Source organism: Brassica napus, unplaced genomic scaffold (genome assembly GCF_020379485.1).
Source record: "Brassica napus cultivar Da-Ae unplaced genomic scaffold, Da-Ae ScsIHWf_1506;HRSCAF=2102, whole genome shotgun sequence".
Lineage (NCBI taxonomy): Eukaryota > Viridiplantae > Streptophyta > Magnoliopsida > Brassicales > Brassicaceae > Brassica > Brassica napus.
The window spans coordinates 10,131-30,995 of NW_026014921.1; the positions used below are offsets into that span (position 1 = coordinate 10,131).

Sequence of the window (20,865 nt, forward strand, 5' to 3'; positions counted from 1 at the left end):
ATAATAGAAGTTTCACTTCAAGCTTAATTTATTTTGGAGTGAAATATTAAGTAATAATGAATAAAGGGAAATTGGATTGCATATACATAGCAATACCAAAAATTAAGTTTATAACCATAATAATTCTTTGGCTATGATATTCTTTGTATAATATGTATAAAGACAAAAAATACCCTTCATCCCACTATTTCGTTCTCACTCTCACTTACATCGTTGATCTCGTTCTTCTGAAACTATTTTTTTCTTTTCCAAAATTATACTCCCTTCGTTCTAAATAGATGATGTTTTCATATACCAATGTACTTTTTAGCTTTATCAAAAACTGTGTAGCCAATGATATTTTATAGTCTGTTTTTTGATTGGTTAAATAACTTTTATATTATATTTTAATAATATTTTTAAGATAAAAAATAAGTTTCTTAATAGTTGTGCACAATCTTAAAACTTCATGTATTTTGAAACAGAGGGAGTATTGATCTTTGTTCTCTTTCTTTTATCTCATGATCATTTACAAGTTTTATGAAATTCTTGGAAAGTGATACTTCGCATGCCGTACAATCATCTGATCTAACAACTGTGTCTTATCACTTTTCTTCATATCTTTGTTTGGATTTACAATTTTACTACTTTTCAATTGTTTCATCACCACCACCATCGCCACCCGTAATTTCCTTACCTCTTCCCAACATATCTTTTTCTCCTCTTCCATCTTTCGTGGTAGTTCTTCTCTTCCATCATTCATGGCAACACTTTTCAATCTTTCTGCAAGTTATAAGTTTCATGATTCTTAATATTCACCTTTCATACTCAAATATAATATTTTTTGGTTTATTATATTTGAAAAATAGAATAGAACTATCGTTTTACAATCTCTTTTTTCAAATTTAAGAAAAATGCTAGAAAACGTTTATATATAAGACTATAACTTTCTCTCTCTTTGTGTTTCATCCTTTTTTCTCTCCATTTTCTTTTTCATCTCTTTTTTCTTTCGCTTTTTCTTATTCTTCCTCTTCGTGATGTACTATTGGTGTAAATAGATTGTTCACTCATATCTATTTAATAGATATAGTATAGTTTAGTATCACATTTCCAAGCTATCACACTAACTTTGACCCCTCAATCAATTAGGTATTATGGGCATACACAGAAATAAAAAGCTTATGTGTTTATGTCGAGTATTCCATACTATATCATAATCATATATATTATAGCAAACTAATAGATAAAATTCAACCTTTTAATTATTTTCCTCTTATGAATATAGAGCAAAATCACCCATGAATAAAAGTAATTTTGTTATTCTATTTTTTTTTGAAATAATCTCATTTATATTCTATTATAAAATAATGTCTCTAATTAAAAAAAATATTTGGAAGTAGAAAAATGGCGTGAAGTTCAATATATACTCTCTAATAATTCATAAATGTAAACATGTTTTAAAAAATAACGAACTCTTGTAGTATGTTTATTACAAAAAAATATTAATACTAAACGTGTAAAAATAATATGATTTGCTTTCCTAAAATGCTAATTACTCATTACACACCTGATGACCAAAATTAATTTCTTCAACCTTGGTTAAAAAGTGGAGAATCCCATTCGATTTGAAAACATTGGAAACCAAAAATGTGGGTACTTGTGGAGTAACAATAAATTAGTGGGATTTATCTGTAATTATCCAAAGTCCTAGCCAACGAATAAAATAAAAATTACAATTCTTATTATTTTAATTTATTTGACGTGTTTATATTTAAAAATAATAAAATAAAATAAAATTGTTCTCCGGAAAAGAAGAGAAGCACTCTTGTGAGAGAGAGAGATAGCGTCCATTTGAGCAAGAAAAAGGCCAAAACTAAAACCAAAACCCATCATTCCTTCTTCTCCTCTCTCTCATGGTACATTAGATTCCAAATATTATAAATCTACGATCAAGCATTATCATCTGCTTGGCTTACAATTCTGAAAATGGATCTTCATTAACATTCTCATTTCTTGATTCTAAACAATCTTTTTTTGGATAATTTATCATCTGAAATTCTGCATTTTTTTAGAAAAAATCAAGAGAGAATTAAAAGTTGGAAGCTTTTGATTTCATCCACCTTCTGTTTTTTTTTGGGTGAATTGTTATCTTTCGGTTTTCGAATTTACTTTGAAAATTGTTGATCTAATAATGGCTGAGATTCACACTGATGTTGATTCCGTTCACGACGTTGTCACTGACGGAATTGAGAAGAGCCTCGTGACGGATTCTAAACCGGAATCGGAATCGGACCTCAAACCTAAATCCGAAACAAAACCGGAACCGGAGGTTGATCAGATGAAGAAGCTTGTGCTGAATCCTGAAGCTAAAGAGTTTGTCCCTTCTTACAAGAAGAAGAACAATCAGTCTCTGTCTTCTGAGGATTTTGCCACAGCTAAGAAGAAGCTGTCTGGTGATGAGGACAACAAAAAGGATGCCAATTTCCGGAGGGTAACCAATTTCTTTATCCTGTAAATGAATTTGATTACTTAGTCAAAAGTGAAGTTAGTTAGAAAGTCTCTAGCTTTGAGTTTCATTTGATGTTTTCATTATAGAAACTTTTGATCTTGTTTTGCAACTCTTACAGAGAGGAAACAATTATAACCAAGGGAGGAAAGTGAGGCTAACTGGAAGAGCTTCCAAGGCTCAAAGAGAGGATAGTATCAGAAGAACAGTATATGTCTCTGACATTGATCAGAGTGTAAGTGTTACTTAATAAGTCTCTCTCTCTCTTCAGGTTTTCACAAAAAAAAAAGAAAAAGAATTCTATTTTATATTCTTGTTTCCAATTAGGTGACTGAGGAAGTCTTAGCTGGCTTGTTCAGCAGCTATGGACAAGTAAGTTGAAATCTACAAGCTTTCTTGTTGTCGTCCTTTTCTTTTGTATGTGGTTAAGTAACAATGCGTTATTTCTCTAAAGGTTGTTGATTGTAGAATCTGTGGAGATCCACATTCAGTTCTTCGCTTTGCCTTTGTTGAGTTCTCTGATGACCGTAAGTTAAAAGCTCTCAGATTCTTAATCACAAACTTCAGGTTTTGATTTTACATTAGTTAGGAAGTTTTTTTTTGTTTTCAAACAGATGGTGCAAGGGCTGCTTTAAGTGTTGGTGGAACAATGATCGGTTATTACCCAGTGAGGGTCTTGCCTTCTAAAACTGCTATTCTTCCAGTCAATCCCACATTTCTCCCCAGGGTGATAAAACGAATTAGCTTTTTACAGTTCTAGTTTTCAAAACTGAAACACTTTTATGGCTAATTTGTGTTTGTATTCAGTCAGAAGATGAGAGGGAGATGTGTTCAAGAACCATCTACTGCACTAATGTTGACAAGAATGTAAACACTGGTTCCCAGTTAATGTCTATCTTTCATTTTGTGTACATGTTCTTGGTTTTAAGATTACTTGTTTAAAACTTGCAGGCCACTGAAGATGATGTCAAAATCTTCTTTGAGTCTGCCTGCGGTGAGGTTAGTCTAGAACCCGGAAACTACTACTACATGTTCTTTCTCTCTCCCAATGATAATAACACTTGTTCTGTTATACAGGTAACTCGCATAAGGCTTCTTGGTGACCAGTTGCATTCTACTCGCATAGCTTTTGTAGAATTTGCCATGGTAAGCTCCCTCAGATTCTGTTGTTTCTTTAGTTTTTTTACAAGAAAAGCAAACAAACTTCAAAGGCTTATGATTCTTAGTTATACTGAGTATGTATTTGTTTGCTTTGGGGATGAAATATAGGCAGAGAGTGCAGTTGGGGCGCTCAACTGCAGTGGAGTAGTCTTAGGATCTCAACCGATAAGGTAACATATATGTCTTACTAAATATATATATACAGTATGTAATAAACCTTTAATTGATCTTCAAAATTTGACATTGTTCTTCTTCAGGGTAAGCCCTTCAAAGACACCAGTGAGACCAAGATTCAGTCGATCACCATCCACAAACTAGAGGAGAGAAACAGAACCCCGAGAGAGGCTTTGTTGGTGCAGGAGAGTGATGAAACATTTCGGTTTTTTTTTCCTTGAGTAATTTTTTTTTGCTTTTCAGTTATCTTTTTAATTATTCTCTAGAGCAGAGATATATCTCCAGTTCTGTAGTATCTGGAAACAAAAAGCAAGGATGAACATTGCTTCGTAAACTTGGGAGTTCTTGTTCTGAGACTCATTTCAGTTTAAACCATTTTCTCAAATGGAATTTTATGGTTTCATTTATGTTGATCTTAAAATGGTTTCGTGATCTAGTTAGAGCTGATTCTGAGCCATGTTGTAAACGCTTAATTATTACTCTATATTGAAAGTTATGAGAATATTGACAACAAAAGGATTCAAATCGATGTATAGAGAAGTTCTATTTGTGCGTACTACATCGAAAATTGATTGTAACACTGATACATGAATGAATGATAATAAATTATATATTTTGGGACTAGTAGTTTGAGTCGGACTAAAAATATTTAGATTTCGTGCTAATTCAGACGAGCATTGAGCATAATAATAGCTCTGATCAGGGGTATGTTTGAAAAATCGAAAGTATAAATCTGTTTTCGTCGGGTATAAATAATAATTTCAGGGACTGGTTTGCAATGATCGGTCAAGTGAAACGGAACCGTTTAAGAAAATCTCAAATTTCCGAATTAGCACTGTAACTTAAAACCCTCGAGCGCCAGTGTCAGTCGTGTCACCAAAATGAGAGGAGGAGGAAGCTGAAGAAGAGGCTTTGAGTGTTTTCCTTGGAGATACTGCCGATGGAGAGAAGTTCGCTAAGAAGATGGGACCTGAGATTATGAATGAGTTAGCTGAAGGTTATGAGAGTATCTGCCAAAGGGCTTTGCCTTCTACTGCTCATGATGCCTTGGTTGATGCTTATGACACTAATCTCATCGTAAAGTTTCTCTCTTTTTTTTTTTTTGTTCTCTAATACGATTATCTTGTAAACTTCATGCATAGAACGTAGTACTAGGAATAGTGAGTAAAGAATATGATTATGTCTCTCTCTCTTGTAGATTGAGTGTGAGCCAGAATATTTGATGCCTCACTTTGGATCGAATCCTGACATTGATGAAAAGCCACCAATGCCTCTTCGTGATTGCCTTGAGAAGGTGAAGCCGTTCATAGTGGCTTGAGAAGGAATCAAGGATCAGGAAGAATGGCAGGTAAAACTGTTCAATTTTGTGACTCTTTTGTGTTCATGCAAAATATTGTTCTTACTTCATTTGACCTTCTTGATTTTCTCGCTTTTTTTTTGCAGGAAGCAATTGATGAAGCGATGAAGCAAGCACCCCTTATGAAAGACATTGTTGATCACTACAGTGGTCCTGATCGAGTAACTGCCAAGACACAGAACGAGGAGCTCGATAGAATTACTACAACACTTCCCCAAAGTGCACCAGATTCTGTGAAACGATTTGCAGATCGTGTTGCTCTTAGTCTCAAGGTTTGATTTCTGTAACCAACCCCTCAAGATAGTTCATCCTAACATCACTCTCTTTCATCAGATATATCTTAAGAGGTATTGACGTTTCTCTCTTAATCATGGGCAATGCAGAGTAATCCTGAATGGCGATATGACAAGAAGTACCAGTTCATGGACAAGCTCGTTTTAGAAGCTTCACAAAGCTACAAATAGCATTTCAAACCCTGTTTTAAAAAAGCTTCATTGCCGCCTTGAGATTAGATCGAATTCTTGATCTTGCCCCTACCTAAAATGGTACCACTTCTACATAACAAAGACTCAAGAATTGGAGGTTTAGCATTGTTCTTCCATACGTTTTCAGGGTTTCCGTAATAACTGCACTATTCTTTGTTACATTGTATCTCAAAGAGACTATGCGTTGTCCTTGGATCTGCTTCTTGACTCTTTTAGCATTCCTGTGCCTAATGCATGCGCTAAAAACCGAACACTCTTGACAGAAAACGAGCATTAGAAGTCTCATTGTTTGAAAAACTATGTAAGAATATGGTCACGTATGATCGATAGCTTCAACTAATAATCTAAAATGTCAATCTCTCCAGTCTTAACACGAGACAAGCGTTGCTTGGTCCGACTTCTACTTCCACATATTGTTTTATGGTTACTGGATATAAATATTTTGGATGATATAGTCAACGTCCCAAAGAGAGTAATTCAACTTTCTACAGTTGTGAGCTGGTCTCCTTTGAACCTGAAAGAGATAACGGTTACATTCACTATCAGCATTGAAATTTCTTCTGCAATTTCTTGTATTGTTTAAAAATAAATAGACCATGAATGTTTCGTAAGCTTACATATATATACACATAAAGTCAACGAATATTGAGTTACATATGTGTTTATATAAAAGGACATTTAATTATGTTTGTATCACTACTATCCAACAAAAGACAAAATTTTCAAGAATCGTGCCGTGACTGAGTGTTTTTGCTTAGTTATGTTATGCTGTTTCCTCGGCTGCAAGAAAAAAAGCCTTCGTCGTCGTCGTCTTCTCAGTCGCCGGGAGATGTGAAAAAGGGTAAGACGGGAAAGAAGGATGGAGGACTTCGTGTGATGTCGTCAGGTACAAAGACTACCACAAGCAGGGCTTTTAGCCGCGGCAAAGGCTGTCTTTGTGGTGACGGTGGCGGTTGTGGAGGTTGCGGCGGTTGTGGTGGTTAAAGTGATTCGTTGTTGTGTATATGTAATGGTTTCTTGTTCATGTCATCGTAATGTTTGTTTACGTACGCAAGGTTTTTGTGTTAGTGGAAATGAATGTATAGATCTGTAAAACAAATCATGTGAATTTTGAAATTTCAAATGTTAATTAACTCTCTTTTTCCTTATTAGCCGATTGTAAACGTTCACTATATCAACATTTCATCAATATTTAGAAATATATTTGATGAGATATAGTAAAATTATATCTAAAACTGTATTTAAATTCTATGAAACATATTTTATATGCACCAGAAATATAATAAAATTAATATTAATATTAATTTCATAATAGTCATAAATGCATATAAACTAAAAATTAAACATTTTCTTATTTTAGGTAAAACTATATTTAAAAAAAAAACTACTTATAAATTAATAATTCTATAAATTAATAAAATACCATAGTCTCAACATTATTATTTATAGAGTTTTTACTGTACATATTAAAAAGCCTGGTATATTTTTTTTGCCAAAAATGTTGATTTCATATAAATATGCGGAAGATATGTACTTTACAAAAATTGAAATTAAGATGGGGTGTACTTTGGTAAAAAAAAATAAAAACAAAATGAAATCCATATGAAAATAAGACTTTTTATCCATTTCTTAACTATAACAACGCTGACGCATAAGTGTTTTGAAACTCTTCTTGTTTTGTTGTTTCCCCAAGATTGTGTCTCTGATGTTACAGTCAGTGAGCTTGTAAGTAGTTGGAGGTGTTGACGAGATCATGTCATGCAGCCATTTATTCTGTTCTGGCCAAAAGTTGTAGATAGCGTTGAAATGGAGAAGAAAATAACCAAACGAAAGGAGTTAGTTCAAGATTAAAGGAGAGTTCATCAAGAGAAACCAATGATCCAATATTGAAGCTGAATCATGGACAATCAAATTTTGTAAAACAAATCGTGGACACGTGAATCATGGACAATGAATCGTGGACAGCTGAAATGTGGATAGCTGAATCCAAAGTTCCTTGGATGTAAAGTTTTAATTCTGGTCATAATTGGACAAAAAGAAGTCACATGAGGAGCATGAAGAAGCAACCAGACTTGTCACTGTCCAACCATAAAATGCACCGTACTCATGTCACTTTCAACCTAAGAAGACTGAGCCTCTCTCTCCTATCACTCTCACTCCCTCAGGTCGTGCCTACCTTGGCTCTATCCTCTTTATCCTTGTCAAAAACCCTTCAATATTATTTGTTTAGTAAAATCATGTTTTAGTATTAGTTTAATATGTGAGCTTGCCTATATATAACATTGTTGCATCATATTGTAAACTTTAATCTCACTATATATAACTGTCTTGTTACTTCATATTCTCTCTATTCTCTTGTTTTCCACGAGCCTAGACTCATCTCTCATACTCCCAAACTCTTTTAATCTCACTTGAAACTCATTATTGTCTCATATACGCTCTTTCAGCCATTCACTCATAATCTCTCCCATTCTTTGTTCCAGTCACCTAAACACTTAACCATCATCATTTTCACCATTCTTCATCAATCTCACATGGTATCAAGCTGAAAATCTCTTCAACCTCATTATGCTTCGGCAAATACAAGCTACTCCCAGTTCATCTTCAAACCAGTTTGGTACAACCTTTTGTCCAGCAGTCCAAAGGCTCTCCAAGAAGGAAGAACCTACGACCAGCTCTCAAGACAAGGTGTATTCAAGTCTCTGAACCTCCAGAACCATCCAGCAAGTTCAAAAAGTTCAGAGAGTCATCCATTCAACCATTTCTCTTTGAAGATACTTAAGCACATTCTTTTACCTAGTTGTCCATAGCTCTTCCAAGATGAAAAACTCTAAAGCTATGATGATTCCTGTGATGCTCAAGGTTCCAAACTAATTCTCTGGTCCAGGCTTGTGAAGACAGCCTTTGGAGGAAAAGACTTGTGGACTCATTGTATACAAGAAGCTCCAAAACAAGCCAGTTCTCATGATGCTCTGAAGCAAACTGGCTCCAAACCTGAAGTTGGAGACAAATGGCAGCAAGAAGACCACATAGTGTTGTTCATCCTTCAAAGCTCACTGGAAGCAACCATTTTGGAGGCTTACTCTTACTGTGAGAATGCAAAGGAGCTGTGAGATACTCTCCGTAAGATGTATGGGAACTCATTAAACCTCAGCAGGGTGTATGAAGTCAAGAAAGCCATCAATAACCTCTGCCAAGAAGAAATGGAGTTCACTGAGCACTTTTGAAAGTTCATGTCCTTATGGGCTAAGCTTGACATGCTTAGGCCAGCTATCATTGATCCAAAAACTCTCATTGATAGAAGGGAGTAAAACAAGGTGTTGGGGCTGCTGCTTACTCAATCCAACCTTCAATGATCTGATGAAACATATTTTGAGGTCAGACAAGCTGCCCAGCCTTGATGAAGTGTGCTCTCAGATACAAAAAGAACAAGGGTCACACTGCCTCTTTGAACCTAAGAAAGGTCCCACACTAGCAAATGAGGCTGAAAGTTTTTCTCTTGCCAACAAGGTCTATTACAAGAAAGAGAACATGAGGGGCTTGAAGTATGACCATTGCAAGAAGGAAGGTCACACCAAGGAGAGGTGTTGGATACTCAATCCCCACCTCAAGCCCAAACATTTTCACTAAGCCTCATGGGCTGGAGGCTCAAAGAACTGAGCTCAGGTTCCTTGATAAGCTGTGCCTCTTAAAAATAAGAGCAAAATGCCCATGTGTTCAGAGCCTACTGAAGTATATTTCTGACCATGGAGAAATTGCCCACTTCCCAACAACACTTTAAACACTGATTGTGTTCATTAACTCCCAAGATAGTAGAGAGGAAGATTGGAGCTGTGGAGAGATTGCTCAAGAGCTCTTACCTGAAGCCACGAGGGTGAACATGAGGTTCCTCAAGAGAGAAAGGCAACAATTCAAGCCAAGAGGGCTGTGGTCTCAAGGTGTTGGCAATCATTGGCTCTCAACTTCAAGCTTGACCATATACCCATATACTCTCAGTTTCAGGTCAAGCTTGAGTAGGGGTATTAAATTTGAAGCCAGTTCTCCATTATTGAAGACAAATTTTGATCTTAGTCCATGAAGAAGGCAACAAGCAAGAAGTAAGGGGGAGAAAAGCTGTGAAATAAGAAGAAGGTTCAAGAGGAACATGATTGTGTGTGAAACAAGGAAGGAAGTGGCGTCCTTTCCTTGCCAATAAAGAAGGAAAACCCTAGCTGGATTGCTTGTACTCTTTTCTTATAATTAGGTTTTTAATGAGGCAAGTAATATCGGTTCCAAGCTTACCCAAAGATCTCCTATGGTCAAGTTTAAGGGGGAGTGTTGAAATTAAAAAGAAAATAACCAGAAGAAAGGAGTTAATTCAAGATTAAAGGAGAGTTCATCAAAAGAAGCCAATGACCCATTTTTGAAGTTGAATCATGGACAGTGATTATGATTTAGTTTATTAATTACTAAGATAATTATTTTCATTATTTTAGGGTTTTATGGTGTTTTTATATATTGTCTAGGCTTAAGTTTGTATTCAGTTTATGATTTAATTAATAAAAGTTATGTTATAAATCCATTGTATGGATATGTGGATTGCCATTAACCATCACGGAGGTTTACATCCGACCCGACTATCCGGTCCGTCTACACCCGTCTCTGGTCCGTCTACATTCGTCCAAGACTAGTCAAGATGAAGACTCATTCAACCAGAGCATTTATGAGCTTTGACCAAGTCTGTATCTTTGTAATGAATGTAGTCAATATGTATTAAATGTGTAGATTCTCTCCTTTGCTGTAAACCTTTGTATGAACCTCCACTATATATTGATAGTGAGAGCTAATGAGAAAGACACAACTTTCACAGCAACACTTCTCTCATATTTCTAACACGTTATCAGCACGATTGTGCTCTCCACCTGAGAAAGCTCTCTCCGCCGGCGTTCCCCTTTCCGGCCAGCTCCTCCGGTGCTCAGCCTTTGCTCCACCGGCGCTCAGCCTTCTCTCCACCAGGCCACCTCTCTCTCTCCGCCGGAAAACTCCTCTCTCTCTCAAATTCCGGCCAACTCTCAGCCTCTCTCTCACGGTGGTCCTCTCAGATTCTTGTGGTGAAAAAGGTAAACAAATCAAAACCTTGAAATCTAAAGAACACCATTATATCTGAAAGAAATCTAGGATCTATATGAATCCATACTTTATAAACAATCTATGGATTTAAAATATTAATCTTGTTTCTATGATCCATATGATCCATATGAAACTTGATTCTAAAATTATTTTGAATCCATAAAACTTAAAATTCTCTAAAGGTTCTATGTTTCTCTAAAAACTTATAAACTTATTAAAATACCTAAAGATCTATATGAATCTTGTTTATAAAAACTTATGAATCATAAAATTATTAGAGAAAGCTTAAACCTTTTGATTCAATTCTTTTGTTTGGCCATTTTACCAGATGTGATAAATATAAGTGTATAATCTGGCCAAAACAAAACTCCATCAAAACCTTGATGTGCCATTTTCGGCCAGATCCCCTAAAAATCAGTCAACCCATCAATAAAATTGAAATTAAATTCATTCATTGCATATTCTTGACTGTTAATATTTATTTTGTAACTGTCAAAGTTTTAAAAACCTTTTATGATTTTTATAAATGCATAATCGATTTTATAAATGCTTGTTTGATTTTATTAAATGCATATCTTTGACTGAAAATTATTTCTAAAGTTTTATAAGCCATAGTCTTGTTTTAAAATTGATATGTCATAAGGTAGAATAAAATCTGTTTGAAATCATTTGATCATATTGTTGTTAATTAAACCAACCATGAACCGATTTTATCTCATACTGAATTTTGATCACAAAGTTTGCTAGTTAAAATAAAACTTGATCTAGTTTCATCCTTGAACCTGATTCTGTGATTAAATTATGTACTGATCATTTGCATACCTGATAGCATCATTTAGTAAATCATTAGATCGAACTTGAATCATCCATGAACCGACCTTTGCATGCATCCAACTATCATATTGTTAAAACTGGACATAGGTATCACATAATTGAAACCAAACATACATGTTCGCATAGCTTTAGCAATGATGATACTAGTGCGTCTGAAGTGGTTCATGTTGTTTGCATCTAAATGATTCACACTGTTTGCATATAGTTAGACAAAATCGGTTTCCATTTAAAATTTAGTACATTTGCTTTATTCGAAATTATAAACCAAGTTTTAACCGATTTTGAAAATCTACTTTGGTTTACAAATATCTTGAACATTATAAAATTTATTTGTCTTGTCCATGATGCATTTTAAAACAAGCATTTATAAAAATCGATTATGCATTTATAAAAATCAATTCTAAAACAAGACTATGGCTTATAAAACTTTAGAAATAATTTTCAGTCAAAGATATGCATTTAATAAAATCAAACAAGCATTTATAAAAATCGATTATGCATTTATAAAAATCATAAAAGGTTTTTAAAACTTTGACAGTTACAAAACAAATATTAACAGTCAAGGATATGCAATGAATGAATTTAATTTCGATTTTGTTGATGGGTTGACTGATTTTTAGGGGATCTGGCCGAAAATGGCACAGCAAGGACTTGATGGAGTTTTGTTTTGGGCAGATTATACACTTATGTTTATCACATCTGGTAAAATGGCCAAACAAAAGGATTGAATCAAAATGTTTAAGCTTTCTCTAATAATTTTATGATTCATAAGTTTTTATAAACAAGATTCATATAGATCTTTAGGTATTTTAATAAGTTTATAAGTTTTTAGAGAAACATAGAACCTTTAGAGAATTTTAAGTTTTATGGATTCAAAATAATTTTAGAATCAAGTTTCATATGGATCATATGGATCATAGAAACAAGATTAATATTTTAAATCCTTAGATTGTTTATAAGTTATGGATTCATATAGATCCTAGATTTCTTTCAGATATAATGGTGTTCTTTAGATTTTAAGGTTTTGATTTGTTTACCTTTTTCACCACAAGAATCTGAGAGGACCACCGTGAGAGAGAGGCTGAGAGTTGGCCATTGAGAGAGAGAGGAGTTTTCCGGCGGAGAGAGAGAGGTGGCCTGGTGGAGAGAAGGCTGAGCGCCGGTGAAGCAAAGGCTGAGCACCGGAGGAGCTGGCCGGAAAGGGGAACGCCGGCGGAGAGAGCTTTCTCAGGTGGAGAGCACAATCGTGCTGATAACGTGTTATGAAATCATTGCCTCAGAGTGGTTTAACGTGTTAAGATTTGAGAGAAGATTTGTGAAGAATGATGTGTATTTCTCATTAGCTATCACCACATATATATAGTGGTTTATACAAGAGTTTACAAAGGAAGAAGATCTACACATTGAATACACATTGACCATATTGGTTACAAGATATTCTACATAAAGACTTGGTCAAAGCTCATAATGGCAAATGTTGAATGGGTCTCCATGTGGGCTAGTCTTGGATGGAATGTAGATGGGTTGGATGTAAACCTCTATGGACTTCTACTTGTACTTGTTTGGACTTGTCTTATACTTGGTTATGTACTTGGTTATGGGCCATCCACTCAATGGTTTTATAACGCTCCTCCTTGGATGCCATAACCATATCGGGCTTGTAATATGATAATGTTGCCTCATTAAAACCTCTCCCGGAAAACCCAAAACCCAATGTGGTAAAAAGGGAAACCAGAGAAAGGAAAAAGAGTACAACACACATTACTCCCCCTGATTTGGACATCACTGAAGGTCTTTGAGTCTACGCGTGCCAATCTTGTTGCGTGAACTTCCTGAATGTGCAAGAGGGCAATGATTTGGTGAAGAGGTCGGCTGGACAAGCTGGTAATCTCAGGGGGAGAAAATAACAAGTTGGGCAAAGAAATTGTATGGAATCAAACATCCTTATCATGGCAAGATCCTCGGAGTCAATCATGTGATTTAGAAGTCTAGAAAATAATTCATATGCAAAAGCTAGTTAATCAATTGCCTGATTCCTTTGCTGACCCGAAAAGAGTAACTAAGTCCTATATACCAGCTTGTAATGCACCAATAAGTATTGATGTCCATGATGGACACAATCAAGTGGCTACAGAGTCTAAAACACGACTTAAGCGTGGTAGACCAATTGGTTCCAAAGATAAAAGACCTCGGAAACTAAAGAAAGGTGCAAAAGAAACCGAGGTCATAGATTGTCCAGACAAGGCCGAAATGGCCATGCCTAAGGTACCAACCAATGGGACTCGGGACGCCGAGCCTCATGGTACTAAAGGAATTGATAATGATGAGATTTCAATTAATTATTTAATGTCTGGGACAAGATGGAACCGGAAAGATGTCGACATCAATGATATATTTTCATACCAAGTAGCCCTTGATATGATGGACTTAGATGAGGATCATGAACCCACGTCTATACTAGAGTGCACTCAAAGATCAGATTGGCTCAAATAGAAAGAAGCCATAAACGTGGAGTTAGAATCATTTAAGAAAAGGAATGTCTTTGGATCGATTATCCAGACACCTTATAATGTTAAACCAGTGGGATATAAGTGGGTATTTGTGAGGAAGAGAAATGAACATGGTGAAATTGTAAGATACAAAGCACGGTTTGTAGCACAAGGATTCTCACAAATACAAGGCATTGATTATGAGGAGACATACTCCCCTGTGGTGGATGCAACTACATTTCGATTTTTAATAAGTCTGGCCATCAAAGAAAATTTGGATATGCGGTTAATGGATGTTGTAACCGCATACCTTTATGGTCCACTGGATAACGAAATATATATGAGATTACCAGAGGGTATTGAGCTTAAAGCTAATAAAGGTTCTCGAGAAGAACACTGCATAAGGCTGAACAAATCCTTATATGGACTTAAGCAAAGTGGTCGAATGTGGTATAACCGCTTAAGCGAATACCTTGCCAAAGTTGGCTATAAGAACGACCCTATCAGTCCATGTATCTTTATAAAGAAGTTTGAAAACAAAGGATTTGTTATCATAGCAGTGTATGTTGATGATTTGAACATTATTGGAACCCTTGGGGAAATCGCCCAAACAGTTGAATATCTCAAGAAAGAGTTTGAAATGAAAGACCTAGGTAAAACTAAAGTCTGTTTGGGATTACAACTTGAGTACATAAAAGGAGGAATCCTTGTGCATCAAAAGGCATATACAGAAAAGGTACTCAAGAGATTTAACATGGACCAGGCTCACCCATTGACCAGCCCAATGGTCGTGAGGTCCCTTGGAGTGGACACTGACCCATTCCGTCCAAAGGAGGATGATGAGAATGTCCTGGGTCCTGAAGTGCCTTACCTCAGTGCCATAGGAGCGTTACTATATTTGGCTAGCCACACTAGACCAGATATATGTTTTGCCGTGAACCTCCTAGCCCATTTTAGTTCATGTCCGACCCAAAGGTACTGGAATGGAATTAAACATATCCTACGTTACCTTCAAGGAACTAAGGATTTGGGTCTATTTTATACCAATGAAACCAAAGATGGTTTAGTAGGCTTTGCTGATGCAGGCTACTTATCTGATCCACACCATGCTCGGTCCCAAACCGGATATGTGTTTACTTATGGTGGTACTGCAATATCATGGTGTTCCATGAAACAAACTATAGCAGCCACATCATCTAATCACTCAGAAATCTTAGCCATGCATGAGGCAAGTCGTGAGTGTGTATGGTTGAGGTATATGACTCAACACATCCGATCAGATAGTGGAATGGTCGAGGACAATGGTCCGACCATCATATATGAGGATAATGCAGCCTGCATTGCTCAACTCAAAGATGGGTATATCAAAGGTGACCGAACCAAACATGTACTACCCAAGTTCTTCTTCACACATGAGTTGCAGAAAGCCAAGGAGGTCAGCATCACTCAAATCCGGTCAAGTGAGAACTCAGCCTACCTCTTCACCAAGTCACTTCCCACCAGCACATTCAGGAAGCTCACGCAGCAGATTGGCATGCGAAGACTCAAGGACCTTCAGTGATGTCCAAATCAGGGGGAGTAATGTGTGTTGTACTCTTTTTCCTTTCCTTGGTTTCCCTTTTTACCACATTGGGTTTTGGGTATTCCGGGAGAGGTTTTAATGAGGCAACGTTAGAACATTACAAGCCCGATATGGTTATGGCATCTAAGGGGGAGTGTTATAAATCTATTGTATGGATATGTGGATTGCCATTAACTATCAAGGAGGTTTACATCCGACCCGACTATCCGGTCCGTCTACACCCGTCTCCGGTCCGTCTACATTCGTCCAAGACTAGTCAAGATGAAGACTCATTCAACCGGAGCATTTATGAGCTTTGACCAAGTCTGTATCTTTGTAATGAATGTAGTCAATATGTGTTAAATGTGTAGATTCTCTCATTTGCTGTAAATCTTTGTATGAACCTCCACTATATATTGATAGTGAGAGCTAATGAGAAAGACACAACTTTCACAGCAACACTTCTCTCATATTTCTAACAAGTTAAGAGATTTCTCTTTATTCCTTGATTTCGGCATAGAACATAGGTGTTCTCAACGATTTTAAGAAGACATTGATCTTAGGTATTCTTACACTAAATAAAATATTTGTAATATTCTAGTTTCCAGGTATTCTCAGAATCAACGGATCTCTAGTTTTATCCCTAGAAATTTCTCAGGTGATATCAGAGCCATATTTTTGGGTTTCTTAATCAAAACTCGTTCCTGGAATCATGGCTAATTTATTCTTTCAAATTGAAGAAACTGTTTACGTAGAGATTACTGGTGATCCGGTTTACGATACTTATGATGATGACTATGCACACGTCACCAAATATAAAGTACCGTAAGCAGTGGCGGATTTAGAAAATAAATTAACATGGGGCACTATATATATTATATTTTACAAAATATTTAATTTAATTTAATTAATAAATTATATAATAATAATTGTTTTTGTGTAATGATTTGTTATATAATAAATTTAAAATAAATGACATTAACCATTAATTATTGCGTCTTATTTAATGCATTATTTAAATTAAATATTATTAACATAAAATAAGCATTTTATAATATTAAGTATTTATTTTGAGTAATGTTAAAAGAAAATTATATATTACACATATAGTTTCATTACAAACGCTTATTAAATATAGCTGTTAGTTTAATCTAAGTATTATAATTAATAAATACTAAATAAATAAAACAAAATAAAGCGCACAATGTTTTTCTTAGAAAAAATATATACTAAAAGAAAAGGAAAACACTCATAAAAAAATTTGCAACACAATTAAAAAAGAATATATATTTATGAAAAGTGATTAAAATAAAAAAAATGTATAGAATAAAATTGTTGTGTTAGTATTAGTTTTGTCTCTGGTCTTGCCCTCGAAATTTGAATTAAACTAAAATACTACGTTATTTATCAATTATTTATCTTTAGCCTAATTTCCAAAAGAAAACAGAAAATAATATGCCAGGGGTCGAATACGTGAAGCGTGGAGCACTGCTGTGAGTCTCATAACCAAAAGAGCTGATAACATCAATTAGTTCAGTAAGTGCAAAAGTGATATATTGTTTAGTGTGTGGCACGTGCCACACCCCACTCTACCGTGGATCCGCCCCTGGTCCGCAAGACGTCGTCGTGCATGAAGGCGTCCATAACTCCAACTCAACCAATTCCATACAAGATAGTGCGGTTGTGATAAGTATGAAAAATTATGCTCTAATTCAAGCAAATCACGTGGTGGTGGATGGCATCAAATCAAAGAGTCAAGTGGTTACGTGTCTTGTTGGTGACTGGTTTGTGGAGACAAAACGTTCAACAACGAAGATTGGATACATTGACAAAAATAATTTGTTCTATATATGCCTTTTGTTTGTTTATGTGAAGATCAAGGATGCTAAGTTTCATCAATGGAAGAGAAAAAAAAAATAATTGACGACCACAGTACCAATCTGGAGAGAATGATGTAGTTAAATATTTGGAATATTTCCAAATATTTATTATTTAGTTTATTAATTATTTAGATAATTATTTTTTATTATTTTAGGATTTTATGGTGTTTTAATATATAGCTGTCTAGTCTTAAGTTTGTATTCAGTTTATGATTTGATTAATAAAAGTTAAGAGATTTCTCTTTATTCCTTGATTTCTGCTAGAACATAGGTGTTCTCAACGAATTTAAGAAAACATTGATTTTAGGCATTCTTAGACTAAATAAGATATTTGTAATAATCTAGTATTCCAGGTATTCTCAAAATCAACGGATCTCTAGTTCTATCCCAATAAGCTTCCACTACATCAAACATCCAAATCTTGAACAACAATTTGTGGACACTTAAATCATGGACAACTGAACTGTGGAAAACTGAATTCAATATCCCCCAACATGTTGAAGCTTCAAATAAACTAATTTTGGATGAAAAGGCTTAATTCTGATCAAAATTGGACAAGAAGAAGTCACATGGGAGTTTGGAGAAGCAACCAAACTTGTCACTATTCAACCTTGAAGAATGCACCTTACTCATGTTACTTTCAACTTAAGAAGACTGAGCTTCTCTCTCCTGTCACTCTCACTCCCTCTCGTCATGTCTATCTTGGCTCTATCCTCTTTGTCCTCATCAGAAACCTTACAATATTATTTGTTTAGTAAAACTTTGTTTTAGTATCAGTTTAATATGTGAACTTGCCTCTATATGGCATTGTTCTATCTGATTGTAAACTTTAAGTTGAATGAATAATTCTTCTTCATTACTCTCTTGTTACTTCATATTCTCTTTATTTTCTTGTTTCCCACAAGCCTAGACTCCACTCTCATACTCCCAAACTCTCCTAATCTCACTTGAAACTTGTTACTGTCTCAGATACACTTTCTCAACCACTCACTCATAATCTCTCCCATTTTCTGTTCCAGTCACCTAAACACTTAACCATCATCATTCTCATATCATTCTTCATCAATCTCACAGATAGTTGCATGAGCAACAAGTCTTTTGAGAATCAATGGGGTAGTGGAGTCTTTGAGAGATAACCATTCAATAAAAGATGTCCAAGTAATGAAGCATGAGTGTGTATACAACCTTCGAAGAATCATGTCCCATATCTGTTCACTGATTTTGCAGCGTAGAAACACATGATCCCTTGTTTCTGGAACTGAATCGCATATACAACAGTTTAATGAAATCCCAAGGCCCCAGTTCGCAAGCCTTACCGAGTCGGCATTCTATAATTCTGCGCAAGCCAGGTATACTTTCAGTCTTTCCCAAACACACTTTCAATACTATCTGATCAGATAATTCGAGATTTAGAGTCCACTTCACTGTTGATCAGGTATATAGTTTAGAATCTTTCCAACATTTCCAGCATATACTGATGTGTATAGACTGGACAAGTCACGCGCTTTCTAATTTTCGTAATAACATTCGAATATTTATTCAAAGAGAGAATGTCTACTAATTCTCAAGTCTCGTTGTTGCACACATGACATGTCTAATAAAATATTTAATCCAGAAATCTCTAGTGCTTGATTGTTTCTATAGATTTTCAGTTTCCATTTATGAAATCTATGACTTGGGATCTCATTTGAGGACTGAACATATATATTTATGTGTTTGGTTTTTTTTTTTTGGCATCACATGTTTGGTTTTCTTGAAACGGTATCAAACAAGAAAATTTCCATTTTCCTGCTAGTAGATTGATATTACCACTGCTCAGACAATTATTGTTTGTCACATTCTCATATAAAGAAGTTTTTTTTATGACCGGTAACTCGTCTTCCTTTATGACTGTCAATGGAGGTTTCATATTAATGAGTAACACAATTAGCTTAAAATATTTCGGATAATATAGTCAAAGAGAGTTAATCATTTTTTTCTTTACATTTTTCTTAAACGTATATGGAAAATTATTCTGCAATTTCGTGTATTATCTTAAAGAAATATATAGGTTAAGAGCACATCGTAAGCTTTTTACATACGAAATGTCAACGGATATTTAGAGATATCTATATCTAAAAGGATCATATTTCTATCGTCATATATTCGTTAAATATATCCAAAAGAAGGACAAAAGCTTAACATCTGACCTCGTTTTGGCTTTACGATGTCCATGTTTCGTAGGTTATTCTGTTTCTTCAGCCGAAAGAAGAAAAAGACTCCGTCCTCGAATCTTTCTCCGCCTCGTGTTAAGAAGGCTAAACCGAGAAAGAAAGATGGAGGGTTTAGTGTGGTGACTTCAGGTCCTAACACTATCTCCAATGTATTTTCCTATTTTTTTTTTAAAATAGAGATAAATTATTCTCCAACGTATTCTCTTATTTTTTCTTCTAAAAAAATATTTTTAAAATATTCTTTTTTTTCTTATACAATTATTACATTTTACTTTTGAATGTTAAAAATTACCCATTCATTTAAATTTTTGATTTTTTTCATAAAATTGCAATATTATTTAAACTAAACATTTCAGTACAGAAAAAACATTAAACAATAAAAAAAGTAGACATTATCTAATTATCAATATTACTATACTTTTCCCATAAATGATCAATTAATACATTCTGAAGTGAGAAATGAGCTTCTTTATCTTTTCTCATTCGTTTGGATAATATTTTAATGATATTTGTGGATCCGGAAATAATTTACCGGAATATTAAGTTGTTTCACTATGTTGTATTAATTGGATTTATGTTCAACTTATTTTGTTATCTATGTAATATTTATGTGCAACTTTTAATAATTAATTTATTATTAATCATTTTTGTTTAAATATATAATTTTAAATATCATTTGTTTAATAAAAACAGTGACTTTCAATAAAATTATAATATTCTTTGTTATTTCAAGTATAATTGTAAAAATTAAAATTATTATCAAAACAAATAACTGTGTGTTTTATGTGTTAAAAATTGTATTTCTACATAAATATGTCTTTTGGTTATAATCACAAAAAGTTAAAGGACTATTTTGTAAATAAAAAAATGTATCTCTATTATAGAGGATTGCTATTTTTTCTCTAAATATAGAGGCAAAAATAACAATCTCAATTTTAGGAGAAGAAATAGAGGTGGGTTGGAGTAGATTTTACTCGATTATAGCATATAGAGGCAAAAATAAGAGAAACTGCCACAAATACCACATTCATAGTACCATTTTTTCATGTTTACACTAACTATTTTTATCCTTACTTTTAATGAAAGATAAAAGACACTTATACCACTAAGGTTGACT

General features: G+C 34.6%; 1 protein-coding gene and 1 pseudogene across 2 annotated transcripts; both read left to right on the forward strand.

Annotated features, from left to right (window-relative positions):
* Positions 1-1,733: 1,733 nt before the first annotated feature.
* LOC106442683 (polyadenylate-binding protein-interacting protein 8) lies at positions 1,734-4,225 on the forward strand. 2 transcript variants are annotated; one of them, XM_048772221.1, is made up of 10 exons: positions 1,734-2,470; positions 2,607-2,720; positions 2,813-2,857; positions 2,940-3,012; positions 3,100-3,212; positions 3,293-3,352; positions 3,437-3,484; positions 3,563-3,631; positions 3,755-3,816; positions 3,904-4,225. In XM_048772221.1, exons 1-10 carry the CDS (start codon positions 2,171-2,173, stop codon positions 3,962-3,964), a joined length of 945 nt encoding a protein of 314 aa, XP_048628178.1. In that variant the 5' UTR covers positions 1,734-2,170; the 3' UTR covers positions 3,965-4,225. The 2 variants fall into 2 exon arrangements, with proteins under 2 accessions (XP_048628178.1, XP_048628177.1); XM_048772220.1 differs by having other exon boundaries at positions 1,784-2,470; positions 3,437-3,631.
* A 373-nt stretch (positions 4,226-4,598) lies between these two features.
* Positions 4,599-5,641, forward strand: LOC125597613 (annotated as a pseudogene).
* The last annotated feature ends 15,224 nt before the right edge of the window (positions 5,642-20,865 follow it).

Bases quoted from the DNA above. Each gene is read 5' to 3' on its own strand.
- LOC106442683 (XM_048772220.1), top strand. From the start codon at position 2,171: ATGGCTGAGATTCACACTGATGTTGATTCCGTTCACGACGTTGTCACT. The intron at 2,471-2,606 runs GTAACCAATTTC...CAACTCTTACAG, and splicing joins AGGATGCCAATTTCCGGAGG to AGAGGAAACAATTATAACCA. The intron at 2,721-2,812 runs GTAAGTGTTACT...GTTTCCAATTAG, and splicing joins TCTCTGACATTGATCAGAGT to GTGACTGAGGAAGTCTTAGC.